Source organism: Haemaphysalis longicornis, unplaced genomic scaffold, assembly GCF_048455015.1.
Source record: "Haemaphysalis longicornis isolate Haplotype H1 unplaced genomic scaffold, Haemaphysalis longicornis Haplotype H1 scaffold_29, whole genome shotgun sequence".
Classification (NCBI taxonomy): domain Eukaryota; kingdom Metazoa; phylum Arthropoda; class Arachnida; order Ixodida; family Ixodidae; genus Haemaphysalis; species Haemaphysalis longicornis.
The window spans coordinates 1,164,448-1,187,497 of NW_027526331.1; the positions used below are offsets into that span (position 1 = coordinate 1,164,448).

The 23,050-nt window shown below is 49.2% G+C and overlaps 1 protein-coding gene across 1 annotated transcript; it reads right to left on the minus strand.

The window, feature by feature from the left end:
• Positions 1-8,820: 8,820 nt before the first annotated feature.
• On the minus strand, positions 8,821-22,809 carry LOC144173131 (solute carrier family 22 member 7-like). The gene is made up of 3 exons (XM_077701647.1): positions 22,420-22,809; positions 17,851-19,015; positions 8,821-8,840 (listed from the first exon to the last, which is right to left on the minus strand). Exons 1-3 carry the CDS (start codon positions 22,807-22,809, stop codon positions 8,821-8,823), a joined length of 1,575 nt encoding a protein of 524 aa, XP_077557773.1.
• Between the last annotated feature and the right edge of the window lie 241 nt (positions 22,810-23,050).

Sequence of the window (23,050 nt, forward strand, 5' to 3'; positions counted from 1 at the left end):
GTACCCGGCAAAATTTAATAAAATAAACCCGAGCCCGTGGGACTGTTTGGAAATATCAGTCCGCGTTCTAAAGACTATAAACATGAGTCGGAAAAAATTTGGCCTTTTCAACCCTTTTTGATCTACAATGTAGATCAAAGCTCCATGAGTTCAGGTGCCCTTCCCCCGATTTTACCCGCTATTTTCAGCATCTCAAATGATTTTACAACGTTGTCGATAAGAGCATCAAGCACTTTTATTAAGTGGCCCCGTAATAGGCTCGGTAAATATTGCTGCTGTAGCCAGATTAAAACCACCCATAATATTTTCTATCTTTCCTGTTACTCTTCGAAGTATGCGCGTTGCTTAGCTTTTTGACGGATTTCACGCAAGAAATATGTTTTCCATTGGCCCGCTTTCTTTCAGTTGCGCTAATAAGGACATTCGATAGCCGCATTAAAGGAACTGGCAATCACAGCAAACCGGAAACTGAACGAGGTGTCGGTAGCGGCAAACTAATAAGGAGAGCCCCTTCGTGTAAGAGATAACTGTTTAGCTTTGTGCATGCCTGCTTCAGGCGTGTAGAAAAAGGGGAAGGCGTGTATCTGCCTATTAGTGAGAACGGCACGGGCTGAAGTACGTTTCAATGCTATTTAAAACCTTGGTACAGAAATTGAGAAAATGAAGTTAACAAAAAGACGAACGCCCAATGTTATCAACAGGGTGATAAAAAACAGCTACGAATGTTATAGGGAGAAATGATAAGGAACCGCTGCGCGTGAGACAATCGCTCTACAAAGAGAAGGGTGTCTGCCGTACCAGGTCGAACGTTTTAGTACCATAGGTAAGCGAAGCCAGCCACCTCGAGTATCAGTTCTACTGTAACCGCGTATTCCGTCATGGGGAAAATGTCAAACATTCACGCATGGTCCGAATACTCTTTCAGGACAGGTTGAGGACATGTCCAATTACATTTTGGCCTGTGACTTGCAGTGTGCAGCGTTGAAATCTCAAACTCATCCACGTCCTAGTCCGGCCGAATTGAACCTTCGCGCTAGCCTTGTGAATGGAGTATATTAGCAACAAGCATATATATTTGATATTGCCTCGCAGCTGGCACGAACCTGCAATTGAGAACGAATTGAAAACACAGAAAATTCGAAGGACGGCGGCTCGAGAATCTACAAAAAACTATTTTTAAATGGGATTGCAGATTCTGCGGATTGAACATTCTGTACTCACGGTTACTGAGGCTAAACATTTATTCAGTGGTCACCGGGACCAGACAATGCGATCACTTAGTTCAAATGTTTTGTATATTTTTTTATTGGTTGTGTACGTATACAAAAACAAATCGCAAATTCTTCACTGGTGCAAATCCGTTGAAAAAGTCGTAAAGTAAAAAGTAGTAATGACTACACGGGAGTTTTTACCTCTGTGTTCCGCAGTAGCACTTACCGAATTTTGAATACCAAGGAATGATCAATGGCTATTGTGAAAATGTCGCCAGCCATCTAACTATTCACATAAATTATAAATAAGGTGTATGTGGGTTATTTGGGGGTTTATTACTCCAAATATACTCTTATTGCGTGAACACTAGCGAATGCAGGCGGTTTAGGGGCGAAGCCAATTAAGGGCCGGGGCTGTTAGCGTCTCCTGTCGTCGCGTCGTAATCGTTGTTCGTCTCATGTAGTCACGGTACTCGAACGCCGGGAACTCGTTTACGCCTCGCGCTAGAACGTAACGCATACTAAAAAAATCACCGGGACAGTCGTTTGCGCCTCGCGAAGAGAACTTCGTGCTTCAAAGACAAAAGACCTTCACAGCTACTCTGTATACTTCTGCCTCCCAATAATTTGTTCTCCGTTTGTAAAAACACGTAGGCGCCAAGAACACAGTTATACAATGCATGCTTCGTCCCTGCCCTGGTTTCATGTTGGTGAAAATGGCCCGGAAATTTTTTTCGCGTCTATCAGCGTTGGTATATAACAGAGTGACTAACAGGAAGAACATAACCACAGAGTGTAGAAATCTCTTTTCGAGAGTGAAGAGAGCGGCCGACGCTCGGAAGACAATGCGCGGCGTCTTGACGGCTACCGTGAATTTCTTCAGAGCTTGTACGCGTTGCAGAGAATGTAGTGTGATACCTGTCTCTGACCTCGGACGTTCTATCGCCACGGGGTACGGACGTGGGCGTATAGGCGTTTCTTAGTCAGCACAGCCAAGCGGCGCATGGCGCCATCTAGGGTCATGTTTGAGGCTATGTCCACGTGCTTGTGGCCCTCAGTTTAATCGCTCAGAACCGCTTGGTGTCGTAGTGTAATAGTTCCGCTCCTGCGAAGCAAATGTCGTAACCCGGGTTCAAATCCTGTTGCCGCATTTTTTTCATTTTCAAGGGTTTGGTATATGTGAATATTAACACTGGTTATCACGCGTATAATCTATTCATGACGTCTTTATGCATTATAAAGGTGATTTCGAGTATTTTCGTTGCCTTTTTGTCAGTTTCAGCTACTGCTTCTTGTACGTTTTTGCGGGTTTGCCCCCTTAAGGTCGTATTCGGCTTTTTTTGTTGAATATGTTTCTGCACCGAGGTTTTCTACACTGCAAGTTCATTTTAGCTATTATTTACTTCAGTTGGGGTGGTTTTGTATCCTTTATGCACGTTTATGCTGTGCTATAACCCTCATAAGCAAGCTCAGGTGACGGCTTGCTGTACTGACTAAAACAATTCACCATCTTCCCGAAGGGGAACCCTGAGTAGTATGCGAAGCAGCCTTGCGGTCGACTCAAGTTCCCATTAGTTTTCAGTTCGATCGCGGCGTTGCGGGAGGAGAATGAGGGGAGCGGAGCGCGCGCGTAATTTATACCGCGGCGATACAGTGGCGCCCCCAGCGGAGTATACAGCGGCTACCGTCGCGTCTCTAACCGTAAGCTGCTTCGCATTATCGCGCGCGGAGCCGCAGGTGTTCCCATTCATTGCGCAATCCCGGAGAGGAGAGGAGCTTCGGAGAGGAGATGAGGAATGCCAGAGAGGAGAGGAGTGTCGCAGAGGAGAGGAGGAATGCCTCGCATACGACTCAGGGTTCCCCTACGGGAAGACAACGACGGTGGTTGAACACGAAGCTATGTCGTGATGGATTCTTTGGTTGGCCAAGCCCTAGGGGCATCCTGCCACAATCATCATGAGCGGTGCCTGGCTAGGCATGCGCTGTGGGGGTGTGGTACTGAGGGTTCCCCTACGGAAATATGACGACGGTGGTTGAACGCGACGATATCTCGTGATGGATTCTTTGGTTGGCGAATCCCTAGGGACATCCTGCCACAATCATCATCAGCGGTGCGTGGCCAGGCATGCGCTGTAGGGGTATGGTACTCAGGGTTCCTCTACGGGAAGATGACGACGGTGGTTGAACGCGAAGCTATCTCGTGATGGATTCTTTGGTTGGCCAATCGCTAGGGGCATCCTTCCACAATCATCATCAGCGGTGCCTGGCCAGGCATGCGCAGTGGGTGTGTGGACAGCGGACAACGACAACGACAAGGAAGGAGGGACACAGCCCCGAGCATGAGATGCTTTGCATCTAATCCAATCCTTAGGGGCATCCTGCCGCAATCATCATCAGCGGTGCCTGGCCACGTATGCGCGGTGGGGGTGTGGTACTCAGGGTTCATCTAAGGGAAGATGACGACGGCAGTTGAACGCGAAGCTATCTCGTGATGGATTCTTTGGTTGGTCAATCCCTAGGGGCATCCTGCAACAATAATCATCTGCGGTGACTGGCCAGGCATGCGCAGTGGGTGTGCGGACGGCGAACAACGACAAGAGAGGGAGAGATATAGCCCCGAGCATGAGATGCTCCGCATCTAAAAACTCATATACGCATGTTACCAGCGCCTTGGGCGTGACTACGGAGCATATGCGAACGACTACGAAGGAGGAGCGTTTTCGGGGTCACCATCATTGTGAGATTTGTTTTCTCACTTCTTGAAGTGAGCGCTCGAGCTCCTTCAGAACTTCCCGGGGGGTTCACCCATCTTGTAATGCGCGACAATATAGGGAACATGGAGGTACGAGTAGCAGTCGTTTACTATTACGGGCTCCTTGAGCGCCACTTCTTGGTTGCCCAAATGCCCAAATGCGGACTTAAAACATCTTCGACGAGGAGGGAAAAAAGATAAGAATTAGAAAGCGGAACTCTTGTACTCTTGTGAGGATGGGAGACCATTAAAGCTGCATTGGTAGATTACGATGTTGAGTTTTGTATGTTGACGAACTCTATTAATCGAATTTAGGTGCACACGCATAAAGTGGTTTTGTGCCGTCACAGAGGAATTGCCAGAACGGAAGCACGGGCTAGTTGGGCAAGTTGGTGCGGGTTCATGGTATGACCACTGGTCGGCAACATTGGCTAGTTTTGATTTCGATAATTGGGGCAATCCTAGCGGCAGGGTGCTGTGGCGTGGCCCTCCTTCTCTTTCCCTCGGCGTTTCTTTCTTTCCATACGGTCCGTGCTCGTGCGCCTCCTGACATTTATTTTGTAACAATATCCGGTGCATTTGTACTGAAAAGAATTGGCCTCACCATCATTACAAAAGTTTTTATGCATCAGTGATATTTCAGGATCACTCACGGTGGATATATAAAGAAAAAAAGGCAATTTTTTGTCAACTTTATAACCTCCCAAATATGATCTCTACTAGTGAGCTGAGACGCCAGAAAAAAGGATTCTGGAAAACACGATTCAAGAAACTAATTTTAATATTGTGGTTTGTTCAGTTCATTCGAAGCGAGACGGGTCCGTTTTTTGCAGCGATAATAGATGCCGCGAAAGTTGCACACAAGACCCAGCTGGGTCGGCTGATACGCCTCTAATAACTCTACCGGAACGTGGCGACACGATTCGTCGAGAGCCATGCTCAGCACGATTTTCTCATCGAGCCAGCAGCCGCTGAACCGCGGTTCTTAGGAGATTCGTGCTGCCAATGAACCGCCGGGAGCCGAGAACCGCAGCTGAACTAAGCGGCTCAGGAGATCCGGCTCGTTCCTGACTCGGACAACAGCTGAACGCACAAATGTAACTGTGGTGAATCATATGGTCACAGGAGTTTATTTTCCCATTACTTTGTAAACACAGACGCAGTTCGTTCCCTGCTGCGATTGCGGCCTCCCCATCTGTCTTTCACCGCCGCCGCCGCGGTCTCTCAACCGCTGTTCCCAAATGGCGCCTCAGAAGATCTGCTTCGCGAAGAGCAGCTGTCGAAAAGAGCGGGTCAGAAAAGCCGAAGAACGGCTCAAAAGAACCGGCTGTCCTGACTCGGACTGTCTGCTCACACGACAGGAGGCGCTGGAGGAATTTGGAAAAGTTGACCCAACTTACCCAGCAGTGCAGTTGCTTTCTCGCACCGATAATAGATGGCGCAGACAGACGGCTTATTTGACCGGGCTCTTCGGCTCTTTGGCTCAGTAACTGAGCGGAAGAGCCGGAAGTGCCGAAGAGCCGCTCTAAACTACATTCGGTTTTCCTGGCTCGAGTTGTCTGCTCCCACGACAGGGGGCGCTGGAGGAATTTGGAAAATTAGCCCCAGTTGGCCCGGAAGTGCAGTTGCTTTCTCGCGCCGGCATAGCTGGCGCAGAGAGCCGACTTAGGGCTTTAGCTCATTTCACCCGGCTCTTCGGCTCCGTTGGCTCTTGGTCCATGGTTTGCTTTGCTGTGGCTCGCCCCATTAGACACGGATCCCTGAGCGGGCTAGAAGGGGCTCCCTCTCTCCAAAAGAACCGCCGTTCACTTTTACTGAGCCACCGCTCACCCGTCCTTCAAAAAGAGCGGCTCAAAAGGTCTGGCTCGCTCCTGAGCGACGCAACTCCACAGTTCGGTGCTAGCGCGAGCGATCCGGCATGCGAGCGAGCCGGTTGCCTAGACGTCTCCGCGGACTGAGTTTCGCTGCATTATAAAATATATTCGAATGCATTCTAAACGTGCGGCCACGGAGGAAGGAGCGTCACCAGTCCTGTGATTCTCCTGGTGCAGCAACACAGGGCGAAACAGTTCGTCCAAGTTTTTCGTGTTCCCCAAGATGACAGGCAAGCAAATTAGCTTTGTACATGTTATGGTGAATTCAAAAAAAGAAAAAGCCGACAACGCTACTTTTCTGTTTTCAAAATACTTAGGGCATATACCGTATAAACCGGAATATAGGTCGAGTTTTTTTCCAAAAAATTCCGCACAAAAGTCCCCCCTCGTCTTATATAGCGGTCATCGGCAGAATGTAAATCGTTGTCTGGCAACAATGTGCAAGCGTAGTCCGTCGCCATTGCCATTTGTGTCGGACTACTCTCTCGCACTATCAGGCCTTTATTTGATTTCGCTTTTCTCTAGTTTTTCGTCTTTTACTCGTCTATTGTGCGTGCGCGCGTGCGTACATTTCTGTACGTCTCTGTTCCGAGATGAGTGGCGGCAGTCGACGCCAGTTCACCGCGGCGTTTAAGCTGACGGCGATTGAGTCACCGAGCAGAATGGAAATATGGCGATATGGCGGTGCGACGCCAGTTAGGCGTTTCGGAGAAAAGTGTGCGGTACTGGCGGAGCCAGAAAGCTAAGCTGTGCGCGTACAACCCCCGAAACCGATCATTCCGTGGACGTCAAGCGGTGTACACCGAGTTGGAGAACAAAGTGGCGGACTTCGTCCGGGAACTTCGCTCACGATCGCTCCGGAGGCCATGCGCGGACCGGCTCCGCGAACTGTACAATGAGTGGATAGCCGGCGACAACAAAAAGACCTATACGGGCCGGTTGCGACCGTGTCAAGCTGGGTGTCCTTCTCTGGGCAGTCGCTGCCCGACGACATGGTTACACGAGCGTTCAGGAAGTGCTCCATCAGCAATGCGCCTGATGGCATGGAAGATGACAGTGCGAAGCAGTCATCCTCGGACGACTCTGATAGCTCGGACGAGTGACTTCGGCAGGCATAGTTAATGGCAGTGACGGACGGGCGTCGAAAATAAATATAGACATTGTGAGTGCGCTTCTGTGCCGAATTATTTTTTTTGTCAACTTTTCCCACCTCAAGGTAGGGGGTCGACCTATATACCGGGTCGACCTATAATCCGGTTTATACGGTAACATGAAGTAATGAAACGTTCAGTTGTCTTGGAGTGGAAGCTACTGTGCAAATATATCACAGCTTTAGGGACCGGGCGTCCGTTGTATAGCGCCACCATCGCTTCATCTAACAGCGCCGCCCGTGGCAAACCGCTCGTCAGTGGAATGCCGGTTGCGGTAAGTGCGGCGTAGTTGTGCACGGCTTTTTGCCGTTCTGCTGCGGTGCGGTTTGCAAAGCGTAAATAACCACAATGACTTCGTTCAGATTGGTAAATCTTGAAAATAGAGGCGACCTTCACGAGGCGTGCCATGTGTGTGATTCACGCCCATACTCAGTAATTACGAATAGCAAGCGACTCTCAATGCGCCAAGCTGGAAGTCAAGCTGGAAGTGCAAGTCCGTTCATGCGTGCAACCTTCTCATGCCTGCATGCAGTTTTACGTATTGAGGAATATATTGCAGCTAAGAGCTCCTACAACGCCGGTCTGTGCACCGGACGGAGGAATTCTGTGGCGTTGGCCTTTGGCAGTTGATGACGAAATGGCATCGTGCAAAAGCGAAAGACAAAGTTGGGGAGTGCCTTCTAAGATTTACCCCAGAACAGAAATGGTGATAGACGACGCTGCGTAACTTCCTTGACTACGGTAGAAACGTGTTTACTTTCACAGAGATACGTTTACAACAGCCATCGGGAATCGTTTGCAGAATAAATACCGCATGAATAAATGCTTGTCAATAAAAATCATTGTTTATAGGACTTACAATGGTTGCTTGCTAGATGGTTGATGGTTTTTCAAAAAGCAATACCTGCGTGGCTAGAGGGCAAGAGACAGGAGGGCGCCAAAAACCTGCCCTTAGTTTCACAACTGAATGCTGCGGTTGAGTTTTGCAAGCTAATTGATTGAGTGATTGTAGGGTTTAACGCATCGACACTGCACAGGCGATGAGGCGCGCCGTAGTAAAGGGCTCCGGATTCATTTTGACCACCAGGTGATCTTTAACGTGCGCCGATATCTCGAACACACGGGCGTTTTGCTTTTCGCCTCCATCAGAAAAGCGGCCACCGCTGCTGGGAATCAAAACTGCGACCTCGTGCGAGTTTTACAAGCTGCCACCTACGATTCAAAAATCATGCACTCCTCTGTCTAACAATGATGAGGGTTTATCGCAAAGCTTTTTTGCGAGGGGTTTTCATGGTTGCTTTCTGGATTTAAACTTTGACTATATTTGAGCTTGTAATTGACCAACACGCAGTGTGGTCTTTTGATCGCAGCATTTTTTACTTTGACCCTTTCCCATTCTATTTTGCACGACGAAAGCTGCCTGTTGAGTCCTTGTCGTCGTTGGGCTGAAACGTGCATAATTTTGGTGTTTAAGTTTGCATTTCCATGCACCCCTCTCTATATCCTAACTGCTTCCAGCGTGTCGGAAGTGCGTCCTTGCTGGAGGACTCGGGCTGATGCACCCCCCCTTTGGGGCAACTAGACGCGCGTTTTTGGTTTCTTCACAAGGCATTGCACAATTTTTTAGGTACTCCGCCTAAAATACATAAGTAATAAAAACCACGAACGGAAGTAAACACTGCAACATTTTTTTTAACTATCGGCGCCAGCCTTTATTCCACGCGGGTGGTAACATGGTAAGCGGAGGGGGATGGTTTGTAGCTTGGGCTGTGGGGTGGCTGAATCACTTTGGCTCTTGATAAAATGACCACTACAAACGTGGGAGTTCTGCTTCAGCTCTCGGTCTCCCATGCTGCCACACAAGAAAACCGAAGGCACAAAGCTCACGAATAAAGAAAGACAGTATAAACTGGCGTAACGTTTCCACGGCCACACGGTAATCGATCTCGTACGTAATTAAGTGCCTTTCTCTCCAAATCACACGTATCGAGGTATCCCAGCGTCAAGGCTGGCGTGGAAACGGTAGTCATTGAAACTAGTGAAGATAATTTAAAGTGGTAGAAATGAATACTAATTATAGTAGTTTTATTCCTACACAGATAGCGCGGAGTCAGGCGCAGTGCGCCGCAAAAAGGGCTGTGTTAATGTAGCCCGTTCCAAAACTTAGCAGCCGTAAGTGAATTTAGGAAGAAATGAATACTAATAATAGTAGTTTTATTTGCACTCAGATCAGCTGGAGCCAAGCGTAGATCGCTGCAAAGAGCTCTCATGTCATTGTAGCCCATACCCAACTTTAGAAGGGTCCGACAAGTTCACGCAGCCGTTGCTGCAGTTAAAAACCCAACATATCTGTCTAGATTTCGTTTCACTGCACATATCCGCTCACAACGCCCCCAAAATATTCAAATGACCGAAGCAAACATGGCAAAAACAAAGGAAGGCTGCGTAGTCCAATACACCCGCTCATTCCACTAACGAGGGGAGCGCCGAGTGGTGGCTCCACCCGTCCAGCTCAACTCCTTAAACGTCGATTCACGTTTTTATCAATGTATTTTTATGAGTTTCGTGCAGGATGTTTGAGGCTTGGTTAGGGTCCCAAGTCGAGGACGGTTTGAAACTTCATTGCACGTTTCCTCCGGTGACTCTCGTCAACCTCTCCAAAGTCATCACGGCGCACCTGCTCACAAAAAAGGCAAGCTACGCCCTTCTTGCCGTTCACTGGGTACCTACTGCCACGCCGTATGGTGACGTAGAGGTGCTGCGCCCTAACCAATTTTTCAGGCACATCTTGCTCCAATACGTATATTTGTGGCGAAACTGTTGCCAAGCGATGCATTGAAAAGTGTGACGCAATACCGCTTTGTTCAATGCGAATCGATTTGCACGGGTAGCTGGGGAAGGCCAACCTGAAATGCATGCATTGTCTGCAGCCGCAACGGCAATAGTTTCGCTCATTAAAAAAAAACAAAGTAGCATGGCCGGCTTTGCTGTTTAATCAAACTTGCGCGCCCGGAACATGTCTTCTTATCGCGACTGTGCTTGCGGTTCCCTAGTTTTAAATTTCGAATCGTCGTGCCGTATCGGACAGGATGAGATAGCAGGCGCTGCCCAGACACGAGCTAGAGGGCAGCTTGTCACAACCTAGCCGAAATCTGCAAGTAATGAGCTCGGTAGATGCGGCTTAGCCCTGATTCACACAGCCGTCACTTTTTCCGTCACAGCACTGTCAAGTTAAGAAACCACGATGGAGACGTAAATGGAGTAGCGTTCGTACTGGAGCTCTCCGTCAGTGATGATTGATTGTAAGGTTTAACGCGCCGACGCAACGCAGGCGATGAGGCACGCCGTAGTGGAGGGCTCCGGATTAATTTTGACCACCTGGGGATCTTTAACGTGCGCCGAAATCTCGCACACACGGGCGCTTTTGCTTTTCGCCTCCAACAGAAAAGCGGCCGCCGCGGCCGGGAATCGAACCCGCGACCTGGTGCTCAGCAGCACAACTTAGCCACCGCGGCGGGTCTCTCCGTCAGTGTACAGGGTCATCTGCCTAATGATCAGTTTAGCCTATAATTGGCGTGCTTCATCTGAAAAAGTAAAGAAAACGCCTTGTGCTCACACTTCGATAAATTTAGCTGTAAAAATGTGTTTTCTGATTATCTGTTTTACCACGGGGCAGGGTTCCGTCGTGTTGACGGGACGGAAACGTAAAGCTCGGCCTCCCGTCACCGTCGCACCGTTTTCGACGAGAAATCGCCCGAAAAACCGTCGCCCATGACGGAAGACGGTGACGTTACGGTGAGTGACGGGGTAAAAAATGGCTGTGTGAATGAGGGCTTACAATGCAGGAACGCTTTTTTTTCTGCTGGTGTTCTCCCCCAGTCCCCCTCGGTAAGCAAACTGCTCACGTGCCATTGAAAAAAACACGGGTATGTTCGATTTGCATGCCGGGAAAATAAGGCGTGGTTGCGCATTATATTTGTAGGTAGATAGAATATAGCAATGAGTGGTTAATAGTACGGGTATTGTGTAGCACTACTTTTAAAGCAAAGCTTTTTACCTCTACCCCCGAAGGGTTCTTTCGCTACCGTTGGTGTCAACAGAAAACTCCCGCTAACAAATAAAAGAATCTACTGGCACCACAAGGAATCGAACGTGGAACTAATAGAATAACAAAGCGAGAGCGCGTTGTCTTACCGATTTGGCTACGAGCACACGTGGAGACGGAGAAGAAAGGGAGTGCACTCACCAAGAACATCTACGGGTTTACCTTCTGCATACTCGCTGAATTTCACGTGATAGCGCCACGCGACCTCTCACGCCGCTGTGCGGTCCTTCCGCGACACGTCTAGCGGCCCTGTTCACGCCTTGCGCATGTGCAAAGGGTTACAAAAATTAAAGGACGCTCACACCAACGAATGGCATCTCAATTGTAGTACGCCAATGTGCTAAAGCCTGTGGCCACCAGTGTTCACGTAAAAAACTACAGCTCCTTGTCCGCCCTAACGCCAAACGACACATCAAGGAACACTTTCAAATACTCCTTGACGCCCAGGCCATCACTCCAAGCCCCAGCCTCAAGATCCTGCGCCTACATCTCCAGGCCGACACCAAGAGTGAAGTATACTTGCAGCGACTCAAACACAGATTCAATAAAATCATACACATGATCAGGCGAGTTGCCACCAAGGAGCGAGGCCTCTAGGAATCCTATACCTTTCGATTACTTCAAGCTATTGTTCTCGGCAAGGAGGACATAAAGATGCTTATATAATTATTAAAAAGGTGGTTGAGCAGGCCATTGGTCTTCACATGAGTGCGTCCACAGAGAGGCTGCATGCTTAGCACGGGGTTTCACAACACGGTGGAATAGCTGATACAGCCCCATCTTTCCAACTTGAAGCTCCGATTGAGCAGAACTGCGGCGGGTCGCCGCATACTTCACTAGATTGGCTGGGCAGCCACAGCGTGTCACTCCACTTGATGTACTCTCGGAATCTTGGCGACAAGAACTAAAGATGCTCCCTTTTCTTAGAAATATGAACCCCGCACATGACGAGCGTCACCGACAAACATGGGATCAAGCGCTGAACAGCACCCTCGGTGCGGCTCCTGCATTCATCTACACAGACGCCTCCCAACATCGAGGGCAGCAATACGCCATCATCGTGGCTACCTCCAGAACCAACCTCCTTGCGTGTACCTCACTCGAGACCCAAGACATTACGGCAGCAGAAGAGAAAGCCATCGCCTTGGCTCTCACTCAAAAAGGGGTTCGGAAGGTAGCCACCGATTCCTAACAAGCCTACCGGAATTACCAGTCGGGTTGTTTGCCCCGACCTGCACTGCATGTGCTAAAAACCCACTCCCCAAACGGTTCCATTCAGCTTATCTGGACATCCGCTTACGCTTCCATGGAGGGCAACAAATACGCCCACGACAAGCCTGCGGTTTTAACCCAAGGCAATAAAGCTGCATGAGGACAGTCACCCACTTGTCACGTTCAGGGACATAACCCAGCATTATCGCCTGCAGAGCTAGACAGACCCTACCTTCGCCTTACCCTGACCTTTCCACAGAACAACTACCCTACGGCTCATACAATCCGGCTCCTTTCCACACCCAACATGTTTTCACCTAATGTACCTGAGTCGCTACGACGCTGAATGTAAATTTTGCTCGCAAGTAGGAGCACTCCTTCACATAATCGGGGTGTGCGACTTTAGTCCTGAGCACCCCCCTTCTCTTTCCGTCAATTACCCAACAAGAACAACGGGGGATGCTGCTGTCCAGCCCCTCTCTGCCTACCCAGCTTCAGCTGGTGGACAGAGCACAGGCGGCGCGGACTGCATATGGGCTCCAGTGAAGAAGGATCCACTCGCCTGGAAGGAAGGAAGGAATAGTACAGGAAAGGCAGGGAGGTTAACCAGAATACTGTCCGGTTGGCTACCCTACTCAGGGGGGAGGGGATACGGGAAATGAAAGGGAAAGAAAGGACAGCGGTACATATTAAAGGAGAAAATGAGAGAAAGAAAAGTAGAAAAAACACAAGGCGTGACCAGGCAACTATAAAGGCGGTACAAACAACGCACACAACCAGAAAATGCACAAAACTAATACGGTCCACTGATAAAATGGGCGAACTAAGGGCACTGCACTATAGTAATGTCCCTACAATCGTTCAGACAGGCCCGTGTCCTTCAAAAAGAGCAGTAGGGCTTTTATAGCCTTTTCGGCCTGTGTCGGACAGCGCCTATGGCACAAAATTGTCTGCGCCGTAAAGGGGAGGTCGTCGAGTCGGCGAAGTGTGGTGGAGAGCTGTTGCCTCGGCGTTATGAAGCGGTCACAATGGCACAGAAGGTGTTCAATCGTCTCGTCGGTGGCGCACGCATCACAAGCAGGGCTGTTGGCCATTCCAATGGTGTAGGAGTAAGCACCGGTGAAGGGAACACCTTGCCACAGGCGACAAAGTAAGGTGACGTCCGAGCGGGGCACGTTATTAGGTAGGTGGCGCTGCAAATCTGGGTCGAGCGAGTAAAGACGAGCGTTAGAGAACTCGGGTGTATTCCACTTAGCGAGAGTGATTTCCCGGGCAATGGACCGCAGCGACCTTGCAGCATCAGTGCGTGACAGAGGGACGCGGGTCAATCTTGCACTTGTGTGGGCGCCATGAGCCGCTCTATCCGCCTGTTCGTTCCCAGTAATGCCGCAGTGGCTTGGGAGCCACTGGAAAACGATATCATGTCTATGCCTGACTAATGTGTCATATAAGCACCGGATTTCAGCCACAAGTTGTTCGTATGGGCCGCGGCGGAGGGCAGATTGGATGCACTGAAGAGCGGACCTCGAGTCGCATAGCACAACCCATTTTTCTGGCGATTCCTGCTGGATGAATAGAAGGGCCTCCCGAATAGCTGCCAATTCAGAAGCGGTTGACGTCGTAGAGTTTGAAAGCTTAAAATAAATTTCGGTCGACTTCTGTGGTATCAAAACAGCGCCGGCAGAACTGGACGTGGTGACCGACCCATCCGTGTAGACATGGACCCGGTCTCTGTATGCCTCATGTAGAAAGAGTAGGGATAGCTGTTGAAGACCGCTAGGTGGGCCGCACACTGGGCCGTTTAGAATTCTGAATAGAAGTATTTCCTCCTCACCCTTCTCCTTCGTCTTTGCCGCCGACCTCGTCGCCTCCGTCCGCGGCGGCAGAGACGGCGAAGAAAGATCGTCTAACCACGGGTTTGAGCTTCCTTAAGTTACAAAAAGAGTTTTCACTCATATGCTACACCAATACAACTCCAATCACCATTCAGGCGCAGGTTAAAAAGATATTCTTGGTAAGGTTAAATCAAAGCATGATGCATGAATGCATCATGCTTTGATTTAACCTTACCAAGAATATCTCTTTGAAGTAATAAATGGTGTGTTTAAGTGCATTTCACTTCTCTCTGGTTTCACTGTTAGTAGAGCGACGTGAATGAATTTAAGTATCGTCGATGGGTAATCGTTGTGGGTGCCGTTTACAGCTTTGCTTTCCAACCACATTCACAGAGTGGATTGGCGCGAATTTTTTCTCGCTGCATTTTGTCGGTGTGAACTTGGTTTCTCTGAAGTGTATGCAGGTTAAATGGTCAAATCAATGCTTTCTTTGGGTTTGCGTAAACTGGCCCAATTACCCGGTCTTGAAGAATACCTCTGCATGCTTTTTTGATTATAGGTTCCCGATTATTGTGTGTCTGAACTGAAACAAATTTTTTTGAACATCTAAGAAACATTCCCGCCTCAAGGCGTTCCCAAGAAACAAGAAACCCAGCGTTCCCTCGAGGCGTTCCCAAGAAACATTGAGCGGAACTTTCAAGTTCTTTTATTCTTCATTCGAGGCGTGCGCGGGCAGAAATCGGTGTAGTGACTGGAACTTTCGAAGTTCTTCTTTCGTAATTAATTAGTGCACCTCAATGCTATGTAGCATGTTTTCCTATTGTATGGCGAAATTTGCATACGTCATAACTTTGCTGAGAGTTCTATAGGGTGTACAGAAAATGTATGCGCAATATATGAGTGTAGTACATGTGTTTTCATGACTTTGAATCAAAGACGTCTTCATACGAATTTTGAATAAATGAAAAGCAAAAAAAAATTTTTGGTTAGCACTCCAATTAGTACCGCGGCAAAGACAACAGCTAGGCGCTAGAAAAAACACAATTACCTGCATGTATTTTTCGTTTATTATTAAACACGTTAGTGAATACACATACAAAACGACGGGCGGCGGCTATTCCGAGACGTTAGCTGCAGCTCGCCAAATTTCGCTCGTGGTGCCATTCCCTAGCAGCCCATGCGACTGGCGGAAAGTTGCGCCAGGGCCGCTCAATCAAGCGGCCGTGTCCGAGACATGTACGAGGAATGTGAAAACAATGCGCGAGAAGCTACCTCGGCAGGGCAACCACAGTCAGTAGAAGACTGTCCTCCATAAAGCATAGTCTACCAGACATACTCGACGAGAGGAGGCATGGCCGGCCATCCACGGCCGAAAACAACTGTCGACGATGCTCCGTCGTCAACCACTGTACGGCAGCCGAGTGTTATCCCGGCTAGACACTCAAGCATGACGACCACCCGGCAAACGACCAAGGCGCAGCTGAATGGGGCGAGCAACAACACGGGACAGTAGACTCGGAAATCTACTCACATCAAGCGCCCAACATCAAAACTTTTATACACAAAGGACTTAAGGCAATTTGTGTATCTTTTCATTTTGCCGCTACTTCTGTTGCACTTTTTTTTTACTTACTCCTTCCATTTACCCGACGATGGGATGATTGTAGCATCATGTGGTCAAGGAGTTCTGTGCCAGACCACTCATTATTAAAAGGAGCAATGGCCAATAAAATCCAGTTTTGCCATGTCAGCCTCTCGCTGCGTGTCAATCGAAAGAGTTGTTCTGTAAGACACACGTTGCAAAGGTTTCAATTGAGCTGCCCATCGTCGCATAATTTTTAGATGCGACGCTGAGAGGAGCATCTCTTGCCGGCGGCCCTGTCCTTCCTGCGTCGTTGTCGTCCGCGTCTGCACAGGTGCGTCTCTCCTCCCCTCGCCTCCTCTGCTCTATCCGAAAGCGCCGATAGCGAACACTCTCTCCCAACAACTGCGCGCGGCCCTGCGCGCGGCGCAAGCGTGCTGTGCGCATGTGCAGCGCCCTCTCTCTCCGCGGTCTCCTCTTCTTCGGGCGCGCTGCACTCCGCTGCGCGCCCGAGTGCGCTGAACTCGGCAGCGCGCTGCACTCCGGCAGCTGCGCTGCGCTGCCGGAGTGCCGCGCTCCGGCCGGTCTCTCATTCGACGGTCGTCCGCGCTACGCTTGCTCTCTCTCTCTCTCTCGCATTACCCGACGATTGCTCACGCAATTCGGGTAATCGACCCAACGGAAACGCACAATGGAACCCCCTTCAGCGTCGCATCACACCAGGGTTCCAGCGAGGGGAGGTGGGCGTAATTTTTTTTTTACCATTTCCGGTAAAACCAGAGTTCCAGCCGCTAAACGTCTCCGGAAGGCGTATCTGAGAAACCTGGCGGCCTACATGCACTACACATGCGTCTTTTTTTCAGGTCGTAATACTTCACGAAAGCTCATGTATTGACAGCAGACAGATATTCTTAATTGCCTAAAACTCCACGTCGAAGAAACTCCTTATGACAAGCAACCAATACTCGACATATGTTATATCTCTTGGTATACTGCCCTATCCGGACTTCGCCGGATGTACGGCAACTTCGCTAAAATTGCATTCAGTGCATTGTTAAACGCGCTCCAGGGAGAAACACAGGAAGGGATTGTTTTGGATTGAGAATAAGAGATTTTATTCTTCAAGAAATTATTTTCTCATTCGTATTGTTGCAGTAAACAACGCCTATCATCAAGTCCAGGCGTTATGTGTGAGTTTCATCTTTTCAAACAAAAATACGACTCGTATTGATTAGAGCATACGACAAAACCCACATGACCAACGTACACAACACTGGAACTATGCCGCGGTCACTTCGTGCATCTCTAAGGTGGTTATCAGCAGTGGCAATTTGCACAGTGCGAGTGGCGAAACGTCGAAACCAGCACTTTGTAGTCGCAGCACATGTTTTCTCATCATGGCGAGATTTTACACTTTTTCTTGCTTCACAGACTTTCAGAGTAATCAAACGAAGCACGAACACCCTGTTCCTAATGTCACAATATATACATGGTTAGGTTCTCAAAAGTCGCCTAAAAATGATGAAGAAGCAGTTTCGCAGTACTTTGTGTAACCACCAGCGCAATTTGGCCACAAATTCATAACTCCGTCACTGCGCATTGAAGACATTCCGTACAGGGCGCTAAAACGCAATAAACGTTCTGCACGCTGTGGATGGAACAATTTTACCAGGGTATGGCGGAACAAAAACGCAAAAAGGAGCAGTAAAAAAGTAATCACAGAAGCGATTTGTCTGGTGGCGTTGTGGGAGGGACAACTAGACAACTACTTATCAAGGCTAAGGGGTTATGGCAGGAGGAAACAAACTGTTTTCAAACGGTCGTCGCTTCCATGATTTCCGAGGTGTTTTCGACGTCGTTTCAGACACTGAGGGCACTGCCGATGGCGTTCGCACAGTAGCCTCTTTCTGCCTAGAGGATGGCCCGGTGCTTAGTTGGAGCGAAGGAGTTCTTTTTGGAGTTCCCAGTGACGCCACAAGGGCTTCCTTTCTCTCCTGCTCGCTCTTCAAGACTGGGTCTCTTTTCGGGGACTTCTCCATGAATACTTCCGGGAGCCACTGAATGGCCGCAATGCTGAGCGAAACCATCAACGCAGCAAACAAGCTGAGCACCAGTTTCGCGTGCTCACCGCTAAGCGTCTTCACAAAAATGGCGCACAGTGTTCCGGAGGAGCCAAAGAAGAGAGCCATGCTGATGCCTACGCTGCGCCCATCCGTAGGGAAGATTTCTGCCGTGTAGAACAGAACCACGCTCCCCGCCGCAGACACGGCAATCTTCGTACCGGCCTGCAGGATGGACTGCACATCCTGACTGGCCAACACAATGGCAAGGGTCTTTGACGCAGCGAGCATGAAGACCACGCCCAGGGCGATCAGAGCCGCATTTTTCGGGCCGTACTTGTTTACGGCCAAGCAGATAGCGCCATAGAAGGCTGTCGTCACGAAAACATCGACAAGGTGCCAACTCATACCAGAGACCTCTTCAGTGGCCACCATACCAAAGTAGATCGCATTGAGAGTAAATCTGGTAAAAAAGGCAGCAGCCGCTTTGCGGCGAGTAGTGTTCAATTTAAAAGTTCGCTCCAGGGCGAGGGATGAACCCGTAGTTGATGTCTGACCCAGCGCAATCTTCTGCATCTGGTTGGCGATAGCCAAGAACGTGGCCTTGGCCTTAGGCAGGCTTACCCCGTTCACAAGGGCCGCTTCCAGGGCGCCAGCCTGTGCTCGCTCTAGATCCCATGTGACAAGAAGCCAGGCGGGGGATTCGCTGAGAAGACAGCACCAGAGGACCGTTAGCACTGATGGAACGAGGAGAACGCCCTGGCTCAACTCCCAACGCGGCTCCAGGCCGGACATGACGTGCACGAACGGTGGACCGAACGTCCCAGCCACGGCCGTGTCGAGGATGGTAAAGAGCCAGCGCCTCGCGTTTCCGGTGACCTCGTACAAAAGTATAAAAATCAGTGTAAAGGTCGAGTTGCAAGCCGTGTAGGCGAGCACTCGGGTGGTGACGAACATTGCGTACGTCTCAGCGACACTGTTGCCGATGGCAGCGATGAGCCACGTGAAAGAGCAAACTATGATCACGGGCTTCCTGCCGAAACGATCGGAGACGAAGCCCGCCACAGGCGACAACACTGCGTTTGCCAAGATGGCGGCCACGAAGGACAGCCCGTATAGGTACTGGCGATCGCAGACCAGGTTGAACCTGCTAACGATGCTGTCTCTTCGGTCGGCGATGTCGTAGTCCCACCGGTCACAGGATACCACTGTGCTGCCGTTCCGCTTACCTTCCTGCGTGAAAAGGCGGAATCAAACCACCCGCATAAGCATTCCGGAATCTTCTCGTTTTCCTTTTCTCGCCAATGAAATAGCTATAACGTAGAAAAAACGTAGCAGTAACCAGTACATCCAATTCTCACGAGCCATTCCGAATTTATTCGGGTTATTTCTGTGACTGGTATCAATTCACAAGCCGGATTTACAAAGTACTTGTGACAAATGCTTGTTTGGAAAAGAGTTAAAACATTCCTCACTTGTTACTTTAGCCAGCACAATCATTCATATGGGTAGTGCATACCGAAATGCGCAGGCTGCAATCAGCAGAGCTGGTTCGACGGACAGTGCGAGTAACTCTCAGTGTTTTGTGCCGCATTCTATTCGTGTAGCAATGCACATACACAATGGGTTCAATTAGGAATGTAATTTGCCATATTTAGGACATTAGAATATTAATTGGACTGTTTATTATTATAACTAATTAATAATGTGATTAACATAATAATAAAATGAAATGTAATAGATTATTTAAGACAACATTTTATTTGTAAATAAGCTGACCACTTTTACAAATAAGCTCACCTGGTCCGAGCACATATCTGATATCTCAATACCCGCCCTTCAAAAGCTTTGGTTCCTAAAGATAAGATTAAAAAATGGCCCAGAAAGAACAAAGCTTCTCGTATATAACGTATGTATACGTGCAAAACTTGAATATGCCGCAGTTGACTGGTACACTATTACTAAAAAAGATTCCAACCAGATAGAAAATATACAAAAAAGGCGGTAAGATTTTTTTTCAAAATATAAGAGGTGTGATTCTCGAACATCTTTGATGACACCTAATATATCAACATTAGAAGCACACAGGAAAATGAGTGCAATCTCATTTGTACATAATTGTGTAACTGGCAAGTTGAAAATAGTCCTCCCCCTAATTGTGACACCCCTGACTGCCGAGACCTCAAGACACACAGTCATAAGAGCGCTCTAACACCAATTTTCGGTCGCACAACTGCTTTTAGAAACAGCTTTTTCCCACGCGCAGTGTCAGTGTGGAACTCGCTACCGCCAGGTGGGTGTGAATCCGGCAAAGTTTTTTGCTTAGGACTGTAGTAGGGTTATGAAGTGATTTGCCGCCTTTTCTTGTATTATGCGATGTATTTTCATGAATCCTAATGTATTTGATGTGCCTCCTGCATTGTCTATAACGATGCTACTCTGGTTTGCTTAGTCTTTTTCGTATTGTTGCCCCTCCTGCCTTTGCCTAAATATTGGCCTGCAGTACCAATTAATAAAATACACCCTCCGCAGAGCTCGAGCGCCCCGTGAATAAAACTGCGCCAGCTGGATTTGTTCTTTTTGTGCTTGCTCTCATTTCGTATCGTGGAGCTGTTTTGCGTCATTGCGAACGCGTACTATTTTTCTTGAACGGCTACAGCCATTCTGCGTCATTTCGAAAGCGCCATTTCTGCCTCGCGCGGCTCAAGCCTTTATGCACCATTTCGACAGTGCCATTTTTTTCTTGCCCGGCCGCTTTTTCCGCTTACTATCGTAAAAACCAACCCAACGAGCGTTCCTAACTAAATGAATGCGAGGGTGCCGGTTATATACACAGATTTTGCTCGAAATGTGCTAGCAGTTTTTTTTTTTTTTTGCACTGAAAAACGGAGAGATGTATGGCAAGCTCCAGGGGTTCACGAGATTCGAATGGTTACAACTATTTAAACCGCTTGATTTTCGAAGTATCAACGGGACACCCTAATAACGATGCATAAGGCTCTTCTTGGGTCCGTTATCTCACAGCGCCGCCTGATTCCGGCAGTCGTTGACATCGTCTGTTACCGAGCCACGAGGACAAGGCGAGCCCATTAAGTGCTCTGCACTTGAAAATTGTTCCGACACCGCGCGTACACGGCCATCAATTGACAGCCGATAAGTTTTCTGTAACGTTTGCAACTTCACTGTTAGTAAATATAACAAGTCAATTAAACTCGTCGTAATGGTAGGGTCGTTCTAGCCGCCACTTATTTACTCCCCCTAGAGGCCAATGCAGCCGCAGCAGGCGGCCATTCCACAATATTGCTACGGGCGTAACGGATGCGGATGTCTTTATTTACCAGGTCTACAGGCCAGTCATTCAGTCGGAACGGGGCAGGTCAGCAGTCAGCTAGTGGCACACATGATTTTTTTTTCTGTTCCTGCCAGTCAACCGCAGATTTCACCGTTCCCTCGCACATACGCTATGCAGGTGATTGGACAATTACCATTGCTTGTAGTAACTAGTGTAACAATATTTACACTTCACTGTTAAATGCGTAATAATAAACAGTATATCAAACTGGGCGGAATATAGGGCCGCCTTAGTGGCCAATTGTGTTATAGTTCGTTTCAGGATACCTAAGATAAAACAAGAATTACAGCCATTTCTTGTAACTACACTCCCTCCGTAGAAGCCGTGTATTGACAGCAGATAGGGATACAGTAACGTTTACAACTTCACTGAAATCTATGACAGGCAAATTAAACTCTGCTTAATAATACAGCCGTCCTAATGGTGAATTTCATTATATTTGTTTCGAGATATACTTAATACATTGTGTGGGAATCATTGAGAACCGCGACCCGCGATCCCGCGCCGGCGCGCGCTTCGGGAGAGATTTGTGCTCGGAAACCGGTCCGGCGCTCCGCTGGTTCGTCGGCGTCCCCTGAGAGATGGCACCACCGATCTTTAGTGCGGGTATAGGCACGCGGGTGCGGGCTGCGCGAGCGTGTGCGCGCGGGAGTAGGGAGAGTCTCGTCGGAGACCCGGTCGGGGCTGGTTCGGCGGAACATCGCGGCGGTTGCGGATACCATGTCTCTCAGGTGGAAACTTGTTTGTGAGTGCCTGCCTCCCGTTCGCGGTCATGACCCGGACGGCGTGATTCGTGAACGCCGTCGAGCCTTGTGCTCGCATGCTTTGGGATTCCCCAAATAAACGGCTGTGCTTCGGCACTACTGTCTATTGTGTTCTCGTATCGGCGAACCTCGCTGGGCTGCCGTAGGCATGGGAACCCGCGTGGTTGACACGCAGGGAGCTAGCGTGGGGGCCTACCCCAGAGTGCTGGCAAGGTCCCCGGAGAACACCACATATCCCACAATTGAGAGCTACGGAAAATTGGCTGTGCCGCAAGATTCACTTTCTTGAAGCTACTTTTTTCTACACGCCCTGTGGACACACGCAGTTTTCAACGGAACCTAGGTTAGCAGAGCTCCGCTTTAAAGCTTTCGCAAACCAATCTGTTTTCTCACATTTAGTCAATGATGTCAATACATGTATAAACGATTTCACACCTAGTATTTATAAACGATTTCACACCTAGTAAAAAGACTACTCCGGTATAGTTTGTGTCTAGTAAAGGCAGTGGAGATATTATTACCATGAATGGTGGGCCGTACATGGTGCACTTGCTGAAGCTCGCGTCCTCCTGGAGTGGAATGGAGCGGTTCTTCCACTGGGCAGCGGACAGTGCAGCCAAGTAGTCGGGAGGACTGCACCAGTGGTCTACCTCCCGGCCGAGCAAAAGATACGACATGGCGTACAGCAGCACACCGAACGAGGACAGCACGCCGCACGTAAGGACACGGCGCTGGTAAGGGCCATGGTGAAGGATAACGTACAGGCTGTCCTGGATGGCGGACCAAGAGTCCTGGACTGCGAAGCCAGGAAGGACGGCTGGCGGTGCAGAGGGCGGACCTGGTACCCCGGGTAGCGGAGCAGCGGGTGATGGCTTCAGTGGCTCTGCAGCGGTATTCGGGGAGCGGTCCATGTTTTCGTATGTCAGCGGTGTTGAGTGGGCTAGATTCTGAGCGGTTGGCCCGGTACCGTAGAGCTCGAGCGTTCCAGAAAACGTCTTCGCGGGGACACGCGCAATGGTGATAATGATGATGATGGCGCTGGTAGCGATATTTTCGGGCTTGCTGGGGCTCGGAAACAGAAGAGTAGTTTTTGCATGCCGGGCTGCGCGCACGAGAGTGTACCTACAATGGGCCATTACTGCCGTCGGCAGG